This window comes from Lissotriton vulgaris, chromosome 1_1 (assembly GCF_964263255.1).
Source record: "Lissotriton vulgaris chromosome 1_1, aLisVul1.2, whole genome shotgun sequence".
Lineage (NCBI taxonomy): Eukaryota > Metazoa > Chordata > Amphibia > Caudata > Salamandridae > Lissotriton > Lissotriton vulgaris.
Window position 1 is genome coordinate 1,115,230,449 of NC_141685.1, and position 14,871 is coordinate 1,115,245,319.

A 14,871-nucleotide genomic window follows, 5' to 3' on the forward strand; every position below is an offset into this window, starting at 1 on the left:
TCGCCTCCCACTGCAGCTGAAGCTGTCAGCTCGTTGAATTAACCCCCTCCTGGGAGAGTTAACAGGACAAAAGAACGGGCACCTCCTGCCCCATCGATCTCCCCTCCCTCCCCCTTCCACATACCGGAGTCTTCTTGCACGGACGTAGGGAACAAAGGTGAGATTTAAGTGGAGTGCGCGCCCCCACTGGGAAGGTGTTGCGCCCCCCCCCCCCCCCCCTCCCCAGGGGGGCGCGCCCCACAGATTGAAGAACACTGGACTAAGCAATATGTCAGCAGTGAAATGGTTCGAGAAATGTTCTACTTTGGAAACATGCAATGCATGGCAATCTGCTGCCACCATGTATTCATTGTTGATATCGCAGGCATGCAAACTTGACGCATGGGGATAGTTAAAACCATGTTGTCGTTTCCTTAAATCTGAGGCTAACACTAATGTGCGTCTGCGAGGCTGTTCGCAGGTGGGGATTCTGCCGAACTCCTTCCTGGGGAGTCTGACGTGGGCTCCCCAAGTTGTCATATTAAATGTATTCCCCCCCCCTCTCGACAAGTGGATGATGTGGCAGGGTGTCTGGCCTTCGGTGACATCAGACCTGCGGGATCTCCATTAACCATCCTCTAACAGACTCTCTTTGCGGGGTCGCAGAGCTCAAACACATCATGCAGTCGTGCACTGTTGCTTTTTGTTAGGATCACTTCCACCAGAGTCTGAGGAATGTTAAATACTAAGGGGTGTATTTATGTAATTGTAACTCAGTGCAGTGCAGCAAACACCTTGAAGCGCTGCGCTGCGTGAGAGGGAAAGGGCAGGAATATGCTGTATTTATTACAATACAGTGCATTCTTGTCCTTCCCCCGGCGCAGGCGCGCAATGGGCTGCCTGGCACCGAAGCAGGCACCCTTGCACCATGGTGCAAAGGTGCCTGTGTTGCATGCAGGATTGTTTTTGTGCAGGAAAGGGCACCTTCCTGCACACAAAAAAATCCTGAGAGGCATTTTCCTCTTTCAAAGCGTGCTATTGAATGCAGCACACATAGAGGAATAAACAAGGAGAAATAAAGATATTTCACTGCGTCGCGCATCCCCTGAGAAGGCTTATCTTTATGGCACATTCCCGGGTCTACCAATGATGGTAAATCTAGGATGCGTCACAAACCATGGTAGCTGCATGGGACGACCAATGGAACACCTTCCCAGGGCAGAGTAACGCAGCACAGCAATTTGCGCTGCGTTGTTACTCCTGATTTATCAAGCCACGCAGGGCCACGCGAAGTGGCCTCGTGGGGCTTGATAAATTGCATTTTAGGGTTTGCGTCACACATCCACCATGTTGTGCGGTGCAAACATGACGCAAACCCTTGATAAATATGGCCTTCTGTGTTAAAGCGAAAAAGCATATTTAAATCAAAAAGTCCTGCTGCCCAGATCATATATATAAGAAGGTCCTGACATGCGGCTCACAACAAATTGAAGAAGCTTTACAACTTTTCAGCATCACACTACAATAAGGACACTTCCTGGGCACGTGGTCTAAAGGCATTATTGCTATCTACAAAGATGAGAAAGCCCTCTACCCTGCAACTACAGGGGGATGGATATGTGTGCACAGTAATATAGGAAAATGTTTATTCAGTCCTACGAAGCAAAGAATGCTGAGGTCAGTAACTCATAGTAACATTTTACAGAGGAGTCAGGCAGGTTTCCCTTCGAAACACCTAACCTGAGATCATATCTTGTTCATATCACAGACTCTTATCATTAAACTTGTTCAGAAAATAAAGCAAATCATTGTTTGCTTGATTGACTTCTGAAAAGCATCTGATTCTGGCACCCAGGACTAAACATAAACTTCGATCTGGAGCAGAGGGAAATGATCAGCAGTGCGTGTCCAGGGAGGCCGGGCACACTAAAGATGTGGGTGGCTCCAGTTCTATCCTCTCCCTGTGACCAGTGCAGGAGCAGCAACTGAGTCCCACGGCTTCGACAGTGGATTAGCTTCCACCCCCCTAACAAATGTCATTTCAGATGAATAGTTGGGTACAGGTGCTTTCAGTCGGGTAAGGTGTCTGTCTGATTTCAGCTGGGATTTATGCATACATACACTGACAAAAACACACACACCCTCTCTCATCTCTGTTTTGAGAGTCTTAAACAATGTTTCTCATACAAAATATTGTGCTTCTCTAATGTAGTATTCCTATTAATCCACATTCCTCTCCCTTTCACTGCCTCTTAAGCTTCACTCATACGCCCTGCTTGTCATATTATTTATTTTAACATTATATGTCACTCTGATGGTCGGAAAATTTGATGCTCACACCCCTCCAAATCTTACTAATCAAGATACGCCCCTGGGCCTCCACCTTCGGCAGGTACCAAGCCGCTGAAATGCGCTACAGTGAGCGCAAGGGCTTAAGACTGTGTTCTGTCACTACAACGATGAGGGTAAGAACAAAAGTGAACTGATTGCACATTTCAACTTGTGGGGAATGTATGTGCTCCTGACCCGAATTCATGCTCATGCTACAGTTTCCTGGAGGGATGTCCTAAACAGTGTCACCTGAGGCGGGGGGGGGGGGGATAGGGCATAGGGCGTACAGAGAGGAGGAGGAGCAGAGTGCCCACATTGGAATTTTGAAGTGAGCCATCACCCTGTATTCACAACTGAATTGTGCAGTATTTGGTATGTGTTTTTAAATTAAACATACTTCTGTTTTTTGAGATGACGAGCACTGGGTTAGATATCAGGTTTGTGCGTCTGTTGGTTGATTGCTGAATTCTGCGCTCGAGCCCCTGATACGACCTCCCAAAGAAGCCTGTGATTGCTCGCTCTCACTAACTTGAGAGGTAAGTGCTGAAAGGCTGTACTTGACCCAGTTTGCAGAGTAGAATGGACCCCAAGGCACCTGTGGCAAACGACCTCAAATACCACGACTGGAGTCCGGGAGCCCCCGTCGGTCCTTTGGCCCTTGAATGGGGTCTTAAAAAGATGGGACCCACACTGGGTGAAATGCTAGCCCTGGTTTACGTTGGTAATTCTTGTCATTTTGGAGTCACCGGACAAGGGATGGGAAGTTAGCTCAGAGGGTTAACTGCTGCAAAGTTCAACCAGCAACTCAGGGCCAACTCAACCTTTCAAAATATATGGCTCGCAAACGCATGTCCCATTCAGTAGCTTATTAAAAATAAAGTCTAATGAAAGCAGAAAAGGACAATTAAGTTTGTAATGTGAGCTACTCCCTGAGGTAGTCAATATTCCAGAATTATGTCCCATTTCAGGGAGATGTAAAGATTAGGAAGACTATTCAGGGAGACTATTTTAACTTTTTGGTTTTTGCCTCAAGGCCATGTCTTGCCTTTGGCGGAATCTTGGTTTCAGAAATGAGCATAAGCACCCCCTCTCCATAAAACACATGATTCTCAATCTTTCCACATACTCCTTTTAAAGTATGATCTGCCTGATAAATGATAGGACCCTGTCCACGTGCACCAGCTGCAGGAGGATCAGATATTAAACGTTTCAGTCAAAAGCACATGTTTTAAATTAATAACAATTAGCCCACCAAAGATTTTCATAAACTTAAATGAAAAATGCATCAACAGGATCAGAGTAGCAAGTTTAAAAGAAGAATATATAGCTCGGCATTGCGGCATTATTAAATGAAGTGTCACCTTTGAAGAGGGGTAAAGAGGTGCATGGGTGGGTGTTGAAGTCCTGAGGGGGTAATGGGATCACTGCAAACAAGCCTGCGCCGCCTTTTGGACGCTGTACTAGTTGGACCCATTTATGTGCAATGTCATTATTTTTTTTTATGTAGCGCTTCATACAATGTGGCCATTTCTAAGTGCTTTAAATAAAAGGTGTTTTGGGGCCACCAATGGAAGGATAGTGCCCAGCTTAGGCAAAAGGTTGACCCTTGTATAGAGATGTAATGGAACTGAGAGGTAAGAAAATGTAGAATTGTAGATTGATCCCATAGTAAATGATAGACCAGTTAAAATTAGATTTCTTGAACTATCTGTGTACTTATGGCTTTTTAGACATTTTAATTAGAGAAATTTTGCAAAAATGAAAATGTGCCCACTGTCTTCTCAAACTTATTTTAGGGCAGCTGTAACTCCATTTCTCCAGGGGTGGGTCAAGCTTTTTCGCTGGCACAGAATATTTTATGAGTGCCATTTCGAAACTTAAGCTTTTTAACAAACTCATGTTCAACATTTTTGTAAACCACACTTTTGAACTCGAGAGGAGACAGTCTCTTGAAACCTCCATGAACTAGTCAAACTTGCTCACTTGCTGAAAATTGGGGTTAGTGTTAAACTTTACCACTTCTTTCAAAGATCAACAGCCACCAGTAGAAGTCGCATTACATTATAAAATCGATGTACACCGTAATCGGCTGTAAAGTGAAGGTAAACAACTAGCAAACAATGGTCTTCAAAAAGAACGGGAGTCTTAAAAGGGTGCAACCTCAACCAACCTTGTTCAATCTTTATTTAATGGCTCACCAGAACTGCTAGAAGAATCCCAGGCTGCATGTCTAAAGCTGCATGTCTTAGAAATGAAACCTCTGTCACATGCAGATAAACTACTGATCATAGTGCCCACTGAAGAAGAGCCGTGGCACAATCCTGACCCCCTGGAAGAATACTGCGGAACACAGGCTCTGGAAATAAACTTAAACACAAACTTAAAAAACAGAATGATGACTTTCCAGAAGAAATCAAAGGGCAACATAAGCAAGTTCAAATTATTTGTTATTGATGCACAAATGGGGTACATAATAAGCATATATTGAAGTTTTATTCTGGCGTTACGGCCATTTAAAGCAAAAGCCCATTCTTGTTATGCCATTAAGTAACATTTATCATACTTCAATCCACCAAGAATATTAGTATTACAAATATCTGCCAGCATCATGTCCCCAATCTTTCTTTATGAGAGTAAATTGTGGGACATAGCACTATAAGATTATACAGGATGGGGGGCCTCCCCAACAGAAATTGGGCACCTGCAGTTCTACAAACAAGCTCCCTGTGTGCACAGAACGCCAGATTATGGCCACAGAACAGAAAAGGAGAGATGCTCCCTGTTGCTCAAAATGAAAAAACAACGTATACATTCCGCTTCCACTTCAGTGAGACGAATGCACTCCACTACCAGGGGCTGAAAACCGAAGTAGCAAAACTCTCCCATGAATTCCTGAAATGCTGCCTAACAGCCTTCGGTCCCTCAGGGGCATCCGCCTATAGATTGCTAAGATAGGAAACCACAAACATGAAGTTGAACTTGCCTGGACCTGGAACAGACCCATAGAGAGCACTGTACAATGTGCTTGGAGGCAAACCGGAGGCAACCACAAGAAGCTGCAATTCTAAGATCACTGCGCGAATAAACTGGATTCCCAATATTTCACTATGGTGGCACACAACGCACAGGCAAAGACCAAATACAGATTTAGTGACACTAAAGTGACAACAGAGACTAACCTGCACAGATGAGATCACAAACTCAGAGGATTGCATTTATCAAAACAGTTACCCGGGAGAAGTAGAGGCTGCACGACACGTTCTCCTACACTGCCACATCTGAAAGTAATTCTGGACACTTACTTCCCTACATTCTCCAAGAAAATGGAGGTCTTTTCTAGTAAAATGGCCGAAAAAAAGTGGCATCATCCTAGTAGAATTGACAGAAACCATGAAGGGAGCAGCAAAAAACATGTATGCATGCTGCCAAAAGCGACAAAGACTTCATACCGCCTAGAAGAATAAACTTACCGGATGTGTCGGTCGCTGTGCTCCGCTGAAACAGAAAAGTACAAATATGATCAGAGATGGGAACATTGCATTTGATCTCTCAACCTACCACACTTCCACCTCTCACCCTATTATGCCCCTGAACTCTTTATTATCTAGCTCTCTGACTTCTCCCTCTGTCGGTCCCCCTCACCACTTTCCCCAATTCCATAACACCTCAGTCACGCGACTTCCTATTCCACAATTTTGATGGCCTTTCACCCCATTTACAACCCCAACGTGGCCTGAGAGTTCCCCTGCTACACCTTAAACCCCTAGCTTGTCAGCTTCTGGCCAACCATCCAATCACAAACGAGCTGGCTTCAACCCATCATGTCACAATCTCTCACCTAATCAGGCTCTGTTACCCTTCACCCTGACCGGATCAATTTCATTTCCAGTACAGTAGTTTATCTTGTTCTAGACAGGACCCCTGTCTCTTTTCAGAAGAATAGTAATGGGACTCAGGCAAATAGTTTTTTTACTGGTAAACCACTGGAAAACCCATCTTTGATTCTATAGGGAACATAGTTATGACATTTTATGAAGTGCCCCACGTCCAGGCTTACCTGGAGAGCAGTGTCCAGCGACTGTGCCGTGGCCTTCACGGGTCCTGCTGAATTGAAGGTGTGGTTTTCCAGCTGGCTCATTTGGCTCTGCAGACTGCAAAGGAGACTGTGGCAGTTAGGACCAAATAAGGCAGAAAGGCGGAGCAGAGACGCAGGCAAGACTGAACGGACGAGCATAACAGAAACAATATATAGAGTTGGATTAACAACCCCAGGCGCCATCTTGGATCAGAATGCAAGACATGTTGTTGACCTGCAGCAGACATCTGTTGCCTTAAATGTTTTGCCAACCCATGCCTGATCCCCCCCCTCATCCTGTCTGCTAAGCACTCTTTTTCTCCGAGTAGTGATTCCAGGTTCCAGAATACTCAGGCTCCTGCTCTGACCTCTCCCTGCCAATGGAGGGTGGTCTGATGTAAAAAGTTGCCTCTGTGTTGGCTTCCCATTGGCCACAACCAAGATAACACGAAAGCTTGCGCCCTGTACATTAAATATAAATCTGCGTTCAAATAACAATTTGGCCATAACGAAATTCATGTATGTATAGGCTACGATGATCTTTAGTTAGTGTGTAGGGCTAATTTATTGGTAGGATTGAGGGTACCAACAACCAAGTTTGAGACATGACAACCGATTGGTTGTTCTTTTTGTTTTTGATTCAGTTTCCTCTTTTACTCAGAAATGTGTTATTGATTTTCAAGAACATAAGCAGGTCGGACAGTCATACTTAAATATAAAAGAATACATGTCATAGATCTATTTAGTCCGGTTACACATCTTGTATGACAGTAGCAAGTAATCGCAGCAGAGCAAGCACTACCACAAACTTCATCCCGGCTGTATGGACAGGACAGCTCTGCCTCCATATTCTTGAGACAATGGGAGAGTGATGGGTTAGTCGGGATCTTTTAATCGGGTAGTAGAGTAGAAGCTGCCTACAGACTACATTGTGTCCTGCCATGTCCTCCAAATCTTGGTGGGTTTCTGGGAGCATACCCTTGCATTGTAGATAGCTTTCTCATGGACAAAGCTGGGGTGAATGCCTGGTCTATATTTTTACATTGTGGAGGGCACTTTGACCCTCCATTTTTTTGCTATATCTCTTTTGACAATTCGCGATCCTAAGCTGATAAGTGTGCAGCTTGCTTTAGTGCCACCAAGCTTGTCCATAATTCCCAGTATGGCTACTAAGAGAGTTTATTCTACTTGCTGCCCAACCACCTTTCCTTCAGTTTCTAAATGCTATTCTGCTTAACATCAACTTTTATTCTCACTTCTTTTCCAGTACAGAGTCCACTTTTCACTTATCTGAATCCAAGTCCAATTTCCATTTATTTAATGGCCTCATTCATGAAAGTAAGTTACACTTTTGAGTAAGTTTATGCTTTGTAGTAAATTTGCTACTTTTTGTATGCACAAACCCAGTCTGTAATCTTATTACAAAAGTGTAAGTTACATGTCCCCACCCCTAGAGTAATGCAATTGGCTTACTCTTGTGTGGGTGGGTTGCATCCCTCTCTAAAACCATCCCTGACCTTCCCCAAGCCCCCCTTATTGAGCTTTAACCCCACCTCCTTTAGCAGTAAGTCTGTCTTTTTTCCACCCCCTCTCCTGTGTCCCTAACACATTTACTACTAAAATCTATACTTATGTGTGTGAAACATATCTGAACTCTGGGCGGGAATCCTTGCACATGTAAGTGTAGGCAAAACATACAGTTTGTTGTACATTTTGTAGTACTACAAAACAAACTACAAATTGCAGTTTGGTCATCTGGCCATTGGTACTGTCCTCCTAAACTGCAGGGTACACTATTCCTAGGTTTGATGTGTTTCTTATTAACCATGATCACGCTTTGTGCAATTTCTCAGAGCAGAGGGCTCGCTCGTTCTGATTTTACTTTTGCAGTGCGTCTGTGTTGCTTACACTCTCTCGGCCTTCATCCTTCAGCCTTTGTTGCACCCAGTCTTTTGATCTTCATCTTGCCGCATATACTACTTGCAGTTTCTTGTATCTTACAGCCTACCTTACTTGCAGTCTCTGCCTCTAGGCTTGCAGCTTGCCAGCTTGCCATTCATCGGCTTTCTTCTAGAAGCCTATGTTGTCCCCAGCCTTGTGTCTGCATCTTTGTCTAGGATCAGTTCAATTCGCCCCGCCCTATAACCAAAGACCTACTGTTACCTAGAAATCTGCAGCTTAAATTTTAACTCCATGAACCAAACAGCTAATGCTTTGCACGATTACTAGTTTGTCACTAAGCACCTGCACTGCGCGCGTCTCATGGAGCACCTACATGGTTTGGTTTTTGACTTGGCTTTTGAATCATTTTTGTAATGCCCTTAACACATTATATGCTTCAGCCTTTTTAGTTGTGATTTGCTACGGTGTGGGGTTGTTGCCCATATATGGCTCCCCTAATGTAGAATCCTCTTATCAAAGTGAGATTAGGGGAACATTGTGTTCGGAACAGATTGCAACACATCCAGATAACAGCTGCAAAATTACTACCTGGAGCAGCGTGCTGCCTGGTTGGCATAAAGCGCTTCAACACCTCATCAGAGGTATTGGCAGTTCGAGCTGGACTGTTCCCATGAGGAACAGGGTCAAGACTGATTTGCATATGACTGGGCCCAAACTGGGGTGGCATGGTGAGCAAAAGAATGGCGGATTTAACCCAGATCTCTTGACTGGGGGTGAATGCTTGATTTATTCAGCAATCCGTCCATCATTTATTGCAGCAGAATCAGCGGTATTAAGCACTATATAAATGCAATTACAGTACAATACAATACCAGACCTGAGTATGTTTGAGATATTGCATCGTCTTGGACTTCTTTGCCTTAGCTTCTGCTACAGAAGACAGTTTAGTGTAAAGCCCTTCGTTTGCTAAGTAGGACTTTCTTTGAGCATGGTCCTATCTTTCTAAGATAGAAATATTTAAAAATACCATCCTTAGTCAGCGTCCTTACTCCTTCCCATAATCACTTCTGCAAGTTCTGTCATGTTGATGAAGTTACTTTGACGGCAGGCCTTCTGGTGTAGATTTTCAAACATTTTATGCTGGGTTAGCGTCACGAAAGTGAAGCTAACCAGCACAAAATGTTCTTCACTCTATTTTCCAGTGCAAAACTTGTTTTGTGTTGGAAAGTACCCTACAAATAACGCAAAGCAGAGCAAAGCATTTCTTTGCATTTCTTAGCCCCAATAGGGCGTTATATGGGTGGTACAGAGCATTCTCATGCAACCGCCCATGCCTTTTGATGCAAAACCCTATCTACAAACAATTGTCGACAGGATTTAGTGCCAAAAGTTAACGCCATCCAAAAGGAGGCGTTACAAGGAGAACGTTTTCATTTCTCCTTTCTTTTCCTACTTTGCAGGGCCGGTCCTAGGCATGGGCGGTATGGGCACGGCCTCGCGCTCAGGAGGCCCCGCCGCCGGCCCCGCAGAGTAGACCGCAGAGCAGGGGGTCCGATATGAAATGCGGGAAAAGCGTTGCACGCACTCGCGCAGGCAGTAAGGCACTTAAAGGGGCCTCACATCTTCCCTTTCGCCCGGGGCCTCAGAAGGCCTAGGACCGGCTCTGCTACTTTGCATGCATGCTGCACTGGGCGGCCCACATAAAAAGTGGGCAAAATGTTCGAACTTGTCCAAGCATAGTATTTTGTACTGGAAGGGTACCCTTTCTCACCGAAACCTATGCTAGACCCAGGAAAGCATCCTGGCGCTATGGGGTTAAGATGTGTGCCTGGCGCACACAGCAGCTGAAATCAGAGTCGGCGCTAGGGAAAGGGAAGAAAAGAGTCATAGCTCTAGATGTGGCTCTCTCCTGCCGCTTCCCTGTCACGCAACGCAGCCCAGCCTCTTCGGGGGCTGCGCTGCGATGCATGCCTGTTTTTTACAAAATTGTCCCGTAGAGTTCGGTTGCTTAGCTCTGTAATTCATTTGCAGCCAGCCTCTAATTTTGAGTCAACCAAGCTTCATTGAGTGCCAGTTGGCATCAGTTGCCAGTTCCTGGACTTTTCTGTCCTGGTTGGATTTACATGCAGCATCTCATTTCCCTCCTTGCAGCGCCACGGGTGACTGAACCGTGGAGAAAAACAAGCGGTAATTCCAATGTGAACCACTAGAGGGCAAAAGTTTGCACAACAGGAGACTACATAGCGGCAACACTAAAAGGTTGCAGGAAAGTGGGTTTTTCCTTATCTCGAGTGTGTCTTTATTGTTTTGTCAGTTACATCTCTGAGCTCGTGCCAGATTCTCAAGAATCACTAGCTTTTGTTTGAAAACGAGTAGCAGTTTCGCTCGTGGGCTCTAATTAATGGCAATACATTTAAGAGAGTGAAAACCAAGTCAAAGGCATCACAATGCTTTACAGTAAAAACATATCCGACACATAAAACACATTTCAAGCTAACACCATACATGTCAGAACACAGCAAAGATCAACCCAGAAGAGACAATACTTTATAACGTGAAAGGATGTTCAAGGCAAGAGGGCGGGAGCTCTGACTACCAACAAAGGATTGTGCCTGCTTTTCTCATTTGGGACCCTGAGTGATAGATAGATTCGCTCTGAGAGAACTGGACCTCCCCACCCCCCCCCCATCCCCCCCCCAATGGATTTTGAGATGGTTGGCCAAATACTGGGGTTGGTGATTAATGAAATGATTTATGCACTAAACAGGCAAGTTAACCCCATCGCTGCGGCGGCTATTCCGCCGCGGCGCTAAGAGGGCGGGGCGGCCGCGCGGCGGCCGCATGCTGGTGACAGAACCGCTCCATCACCAGCCGCGGTTGGGCTGTGCTCGTGACGGAGCGGTTCCGTCACGGCCCCGCGCGCCTAATAGAGCGCGCCGCTCATGCGCGGTGGCCGGGCCATGACGGAACCGCTCCGTCATCAGCATAGCCCAACCGCAGCTGATGACCGAGCGGTTCCGTCATCAGCATCGAAGTAGTTAAAACATAATTTGCACATTTACTGGCAGCAGCAGGCGTAACATGGACATAATGGGTGGGTGAGGGGCGCATATTTGAATTTGTGCTCCCACCGCCATTGTGGCTTTCAAGGAGGTGCTCTAGGACTTAGCAACTCCCACCATCTGTGAGTTCCCACTACCACTCCTCAATGCCACCAGGGTCTACACTTCCATTCAAAACTCATCATCATCATGAGATGGAAAGAACCACTTGATTGTCTGAGCACATCCAACTGGACCTGCGGCGATCGAGCAAGTCATGGATTGCAAGCTTGGAATCCAAGACGGAAGCCCAAAAATGTAGGGGCATATTTGCTAGAAAATGACGCAGTGCGGCGCTGCAAGCCATCTTGCTGCGCTGAACTGCGTGATAAGGAAAGTACAGGGGTGCGTCGCATTTACAGCAATAGGACTCAACACTGTGCTTTCCTCTGCGCTGGTGCACAATTGGCTACTTAGCACCAATGCAGGCACCCTTGCTTTATGTTGCAAGGGTGTCTGCGTTGCAGGGATGATTGTTTTTGTGCAGGAAGGTGTCCCTTCCTGCACACAAACAATCACTGATGGTGTGTTCCTCCTTCTATGTGTGCTGCAGAATGCAGAACGTGCAGAAAGCGCAAGAAACGAGGAGAAATACAGGTATTTCTCCTCTTTCTCCTCGTTGTGCCACTTTAGCGCCTCCCTTGTGGGGAGGCCTTAGATTCTGACGCATTTCCAGGTTTACGAGACCTTATAAATCAGGGAATGTGTCAGAAGCCATGGGTGTTGCTTGGGAACACCCACAGCAACACCCATAGTGTGCCCCTTTCAAGCAGAGTAATGTGCGAAAGGGGGCTATATTTACAAGGCCATGAAAAGCCACGCAGGTTGGCTTTGTGTGGCCAAGTAAATCTGGCTCAGCCTTGTGTGACACCGGAACATCAAAAAAGTGTCGCTCCAGTGGCGCGAGACCTTGTAAATATGCACCTTAGTTTAATGACAATTCTGAAACTCAGCCACTCACAGGCTTCTGAAGCCAAAGATGCATAGGAGTGGCACAGACCTGAGAAGTAAACCATAATATCCCTGCCCAATGTGGTTCCAGCGCTTAATTAGTAAAAACATAAGTGTCAGAGCTCTTATTAGAAGGCCACTGCTGCTTGCACCACACATTGCCCCTGCCAGCGCTGCTAATGATAGTAACAACACAACTACTGACCATCACAATCCTGCAAGTGTGACAATTCGAACTATTTCAGGTCCCCAAAGCTATAAAAATGCCAATTAATAGTCATTTTAATGTATATTAAATTAATAATTAGCTGTTGCTGTGGTCTTTTCTTAAATTAGCCAGACAGCGAAACCATGTGGCAGACTGTCACAAGTGCCGGTGTTGGCAATTAAGTGCAGAGCTCCGGAAACCACCAGCTCAAATTACGCAGTGTATCAGACCTGAGGCATTGCTCAGCCATTCTGATCTTAACACCTTGAGACAGGCACTCAACCTATATCCTCCCGGCAAGACACAGTGGTGTCTTTGGTATCCTGGCATTCATTGAGTCCAGGTACACTCCTAGGCCATTGGCACGAGTGGCCCGGAATTATCCTCTATCAAAACTGTAATAGACATCGCTTTTCTATTCCAGGTCACCATAGTCGTCAATGATATATTGACCCTTGTGTGAATACCGGGACGTCATCAGAGAAGGTGTTTGGACCTCAACACTGGATTTTAAAAAATAAACTGGGACACCATAAATTAATCTAATATTTAAGGAACTCAAAACAATGTGTGGAGGGAACTAAAGGATGGGCTGGACTTCAGAAGGAGGCTTGACTAGCTCAAAAGAGGTGTGTGAGTAAATGGAGCCTGGCATCTGTAAAACGGTGGGGCTTATTTACAAACTCCTTGCGCCGCCGGAGCGTCACTTTTTCTGATGCTCCGGTGGCATAGGAGACTGTTCCATATTTACCAAGCAGCACTAAGCCACTTTTTTGGGCTTAAGGCTGCCTTGTAAATATCGTTCCCTTTAATGCAGTTTTCTACTTTAAAGGAGCATGCAATTGGTGTTGCTGGGGACGTTCCCAGCAACATCCATGGCTTTTTGACACTGCCCCAGATTTACAAGAAATCGTAGCTCTGCGGCAGCACCAAAATAGTACTCCTCCCCAGGGGAGGCTTAAGGGAGGCACAACGAGGAGAAATATTTGTAGTTCTCTTTTTTTCCCTTATTCTATATAGAAAGAGAAAAAGCTTCTTGTGATTGTTTTTGTGCAGGAAGTTGCCTTCCTGTACAAAAATAATCATCCCCGCAATGCAGGCACCCTTGCACCATGGTGCAAAGGCGCCTGCGTTGTTGCAAGGCAGCCCATTGTGTGCCAGCACAGGCGAAAAGGACAGCAATGTGCCGTATCTGAGAGATACCGTGAATTCCTGCCCTTTTCTTTTGCCGTAGGGCAACGCAGCAGGAAGGCCTGCAGTGCTGCCCTACGGCAAAAACTCATATAAATGAAGCCCAGTGGGTACTAATTTGAAAAGAGTTGCTAGTGCAAGACAAGTGCACACGTGCTGTTCACATGAAAAAATACAGCAAGTGGAGAATCAATCTGAAGCGTTACGGCTGAATAAAGTAAAAAGGGAGTAATAAGGTAATTTCACTGAATGTGAATAAGGGGAAACTGGAAGATAGTTCCATCAATTCTACTTTTTGAAAGAGCCGGTATATTTCATATAAGCATTTGGCAACCAATGAGTCAAAAAAGGAAAGAAGTAAAGTAGCAAGTATTTTAGGGTCTAATCATATTTTTTCAAGCAGCTGAAAAATGTGCTAAACCTAAAATCAAGCGTTGGCAAAGCTGATATGTTTTGGCTCTAAAATGCTGTCCTATTGGCTTTGCCAATGCTCCCCCCCCAATCCATGCATGTGTATTCCTCAAGATTCCTGCTAACAGGCTGTCAATCTTGGAATGGGTTTTCTATCAAAGAAAACCCATTACTAAATGGCCACCTATGCGTATGCGTGCGTCATAATGCGTGCACACTCATGCATTTTGACATAGGGAGACATTTTTAATTTAACGATGTAACATGGTGGAGGGTCATGTTATACTGATAAATTGAAATGAAATAATAAGCTAAAACACATCACACAAAGTGCCCAAAAGTAAGGCAATGTCCTGGCAGCACTTTGCAGCTGTCGGGTCCACGTACAAAAAAAGAAAATATGGGATTGGGACGGGAGACATCATGATGCAGGAAGCATGTTGGCGTGGGTAGGAGTGAAGAAAGAGTGTGCAGGAGGAGAAGAACAATGAGAGAGAGCAAGGTACCTCATGTACCCCAATTGAGTGCTTAAACCAAAATCAAAAAGAGTCCCCATAAATATGCAATGGAAGGATACAACTCATCCAATCAGAACACTGTGAGACTAAAATGCTCTTGGGCAGGACAAACACAGGAATAGGGAGGAAAGCTAATGAATCAAGAGCAGACAACTGAGATGGACAACAAAGCCATCCAATCACAGGCAAAGGGCTGGCCGAAAG

General features: G+C 45.4%; 1 protein-coding gene across 4 annotated transcripts in view; it reads right to left on the minus strand.

The window, feature by feature from the left end:
* Positions 1–14,871, minus strand: part of PALM3 (paralemmin 3) — a 198,018-nt gene that overhangs the window by 12,611 nt on the left and 170,536 nt on the right. For 3 of the 4 annotated variants that reach the window (XM_086963661.1, XM_086963665.1, XM_086963666.1), the window contains 2 exons: positions 6,368–6,461; positions 5,781–5,805 (listed from right to left, as the gene is read on the minus strand). In XM_086963661.1, coding sequence (XP_086819787.1) covers positions 5,781–5,805; positions 6,368–6,461 — 119 coding nt within the window. The remainder of the gene's footprint in view (positions 1–5,780; positions 5,806–6,367; positions 6,462–14,871) is intronic. The other variant, XM_086963663.1, reaches the window with a different exon arrangement.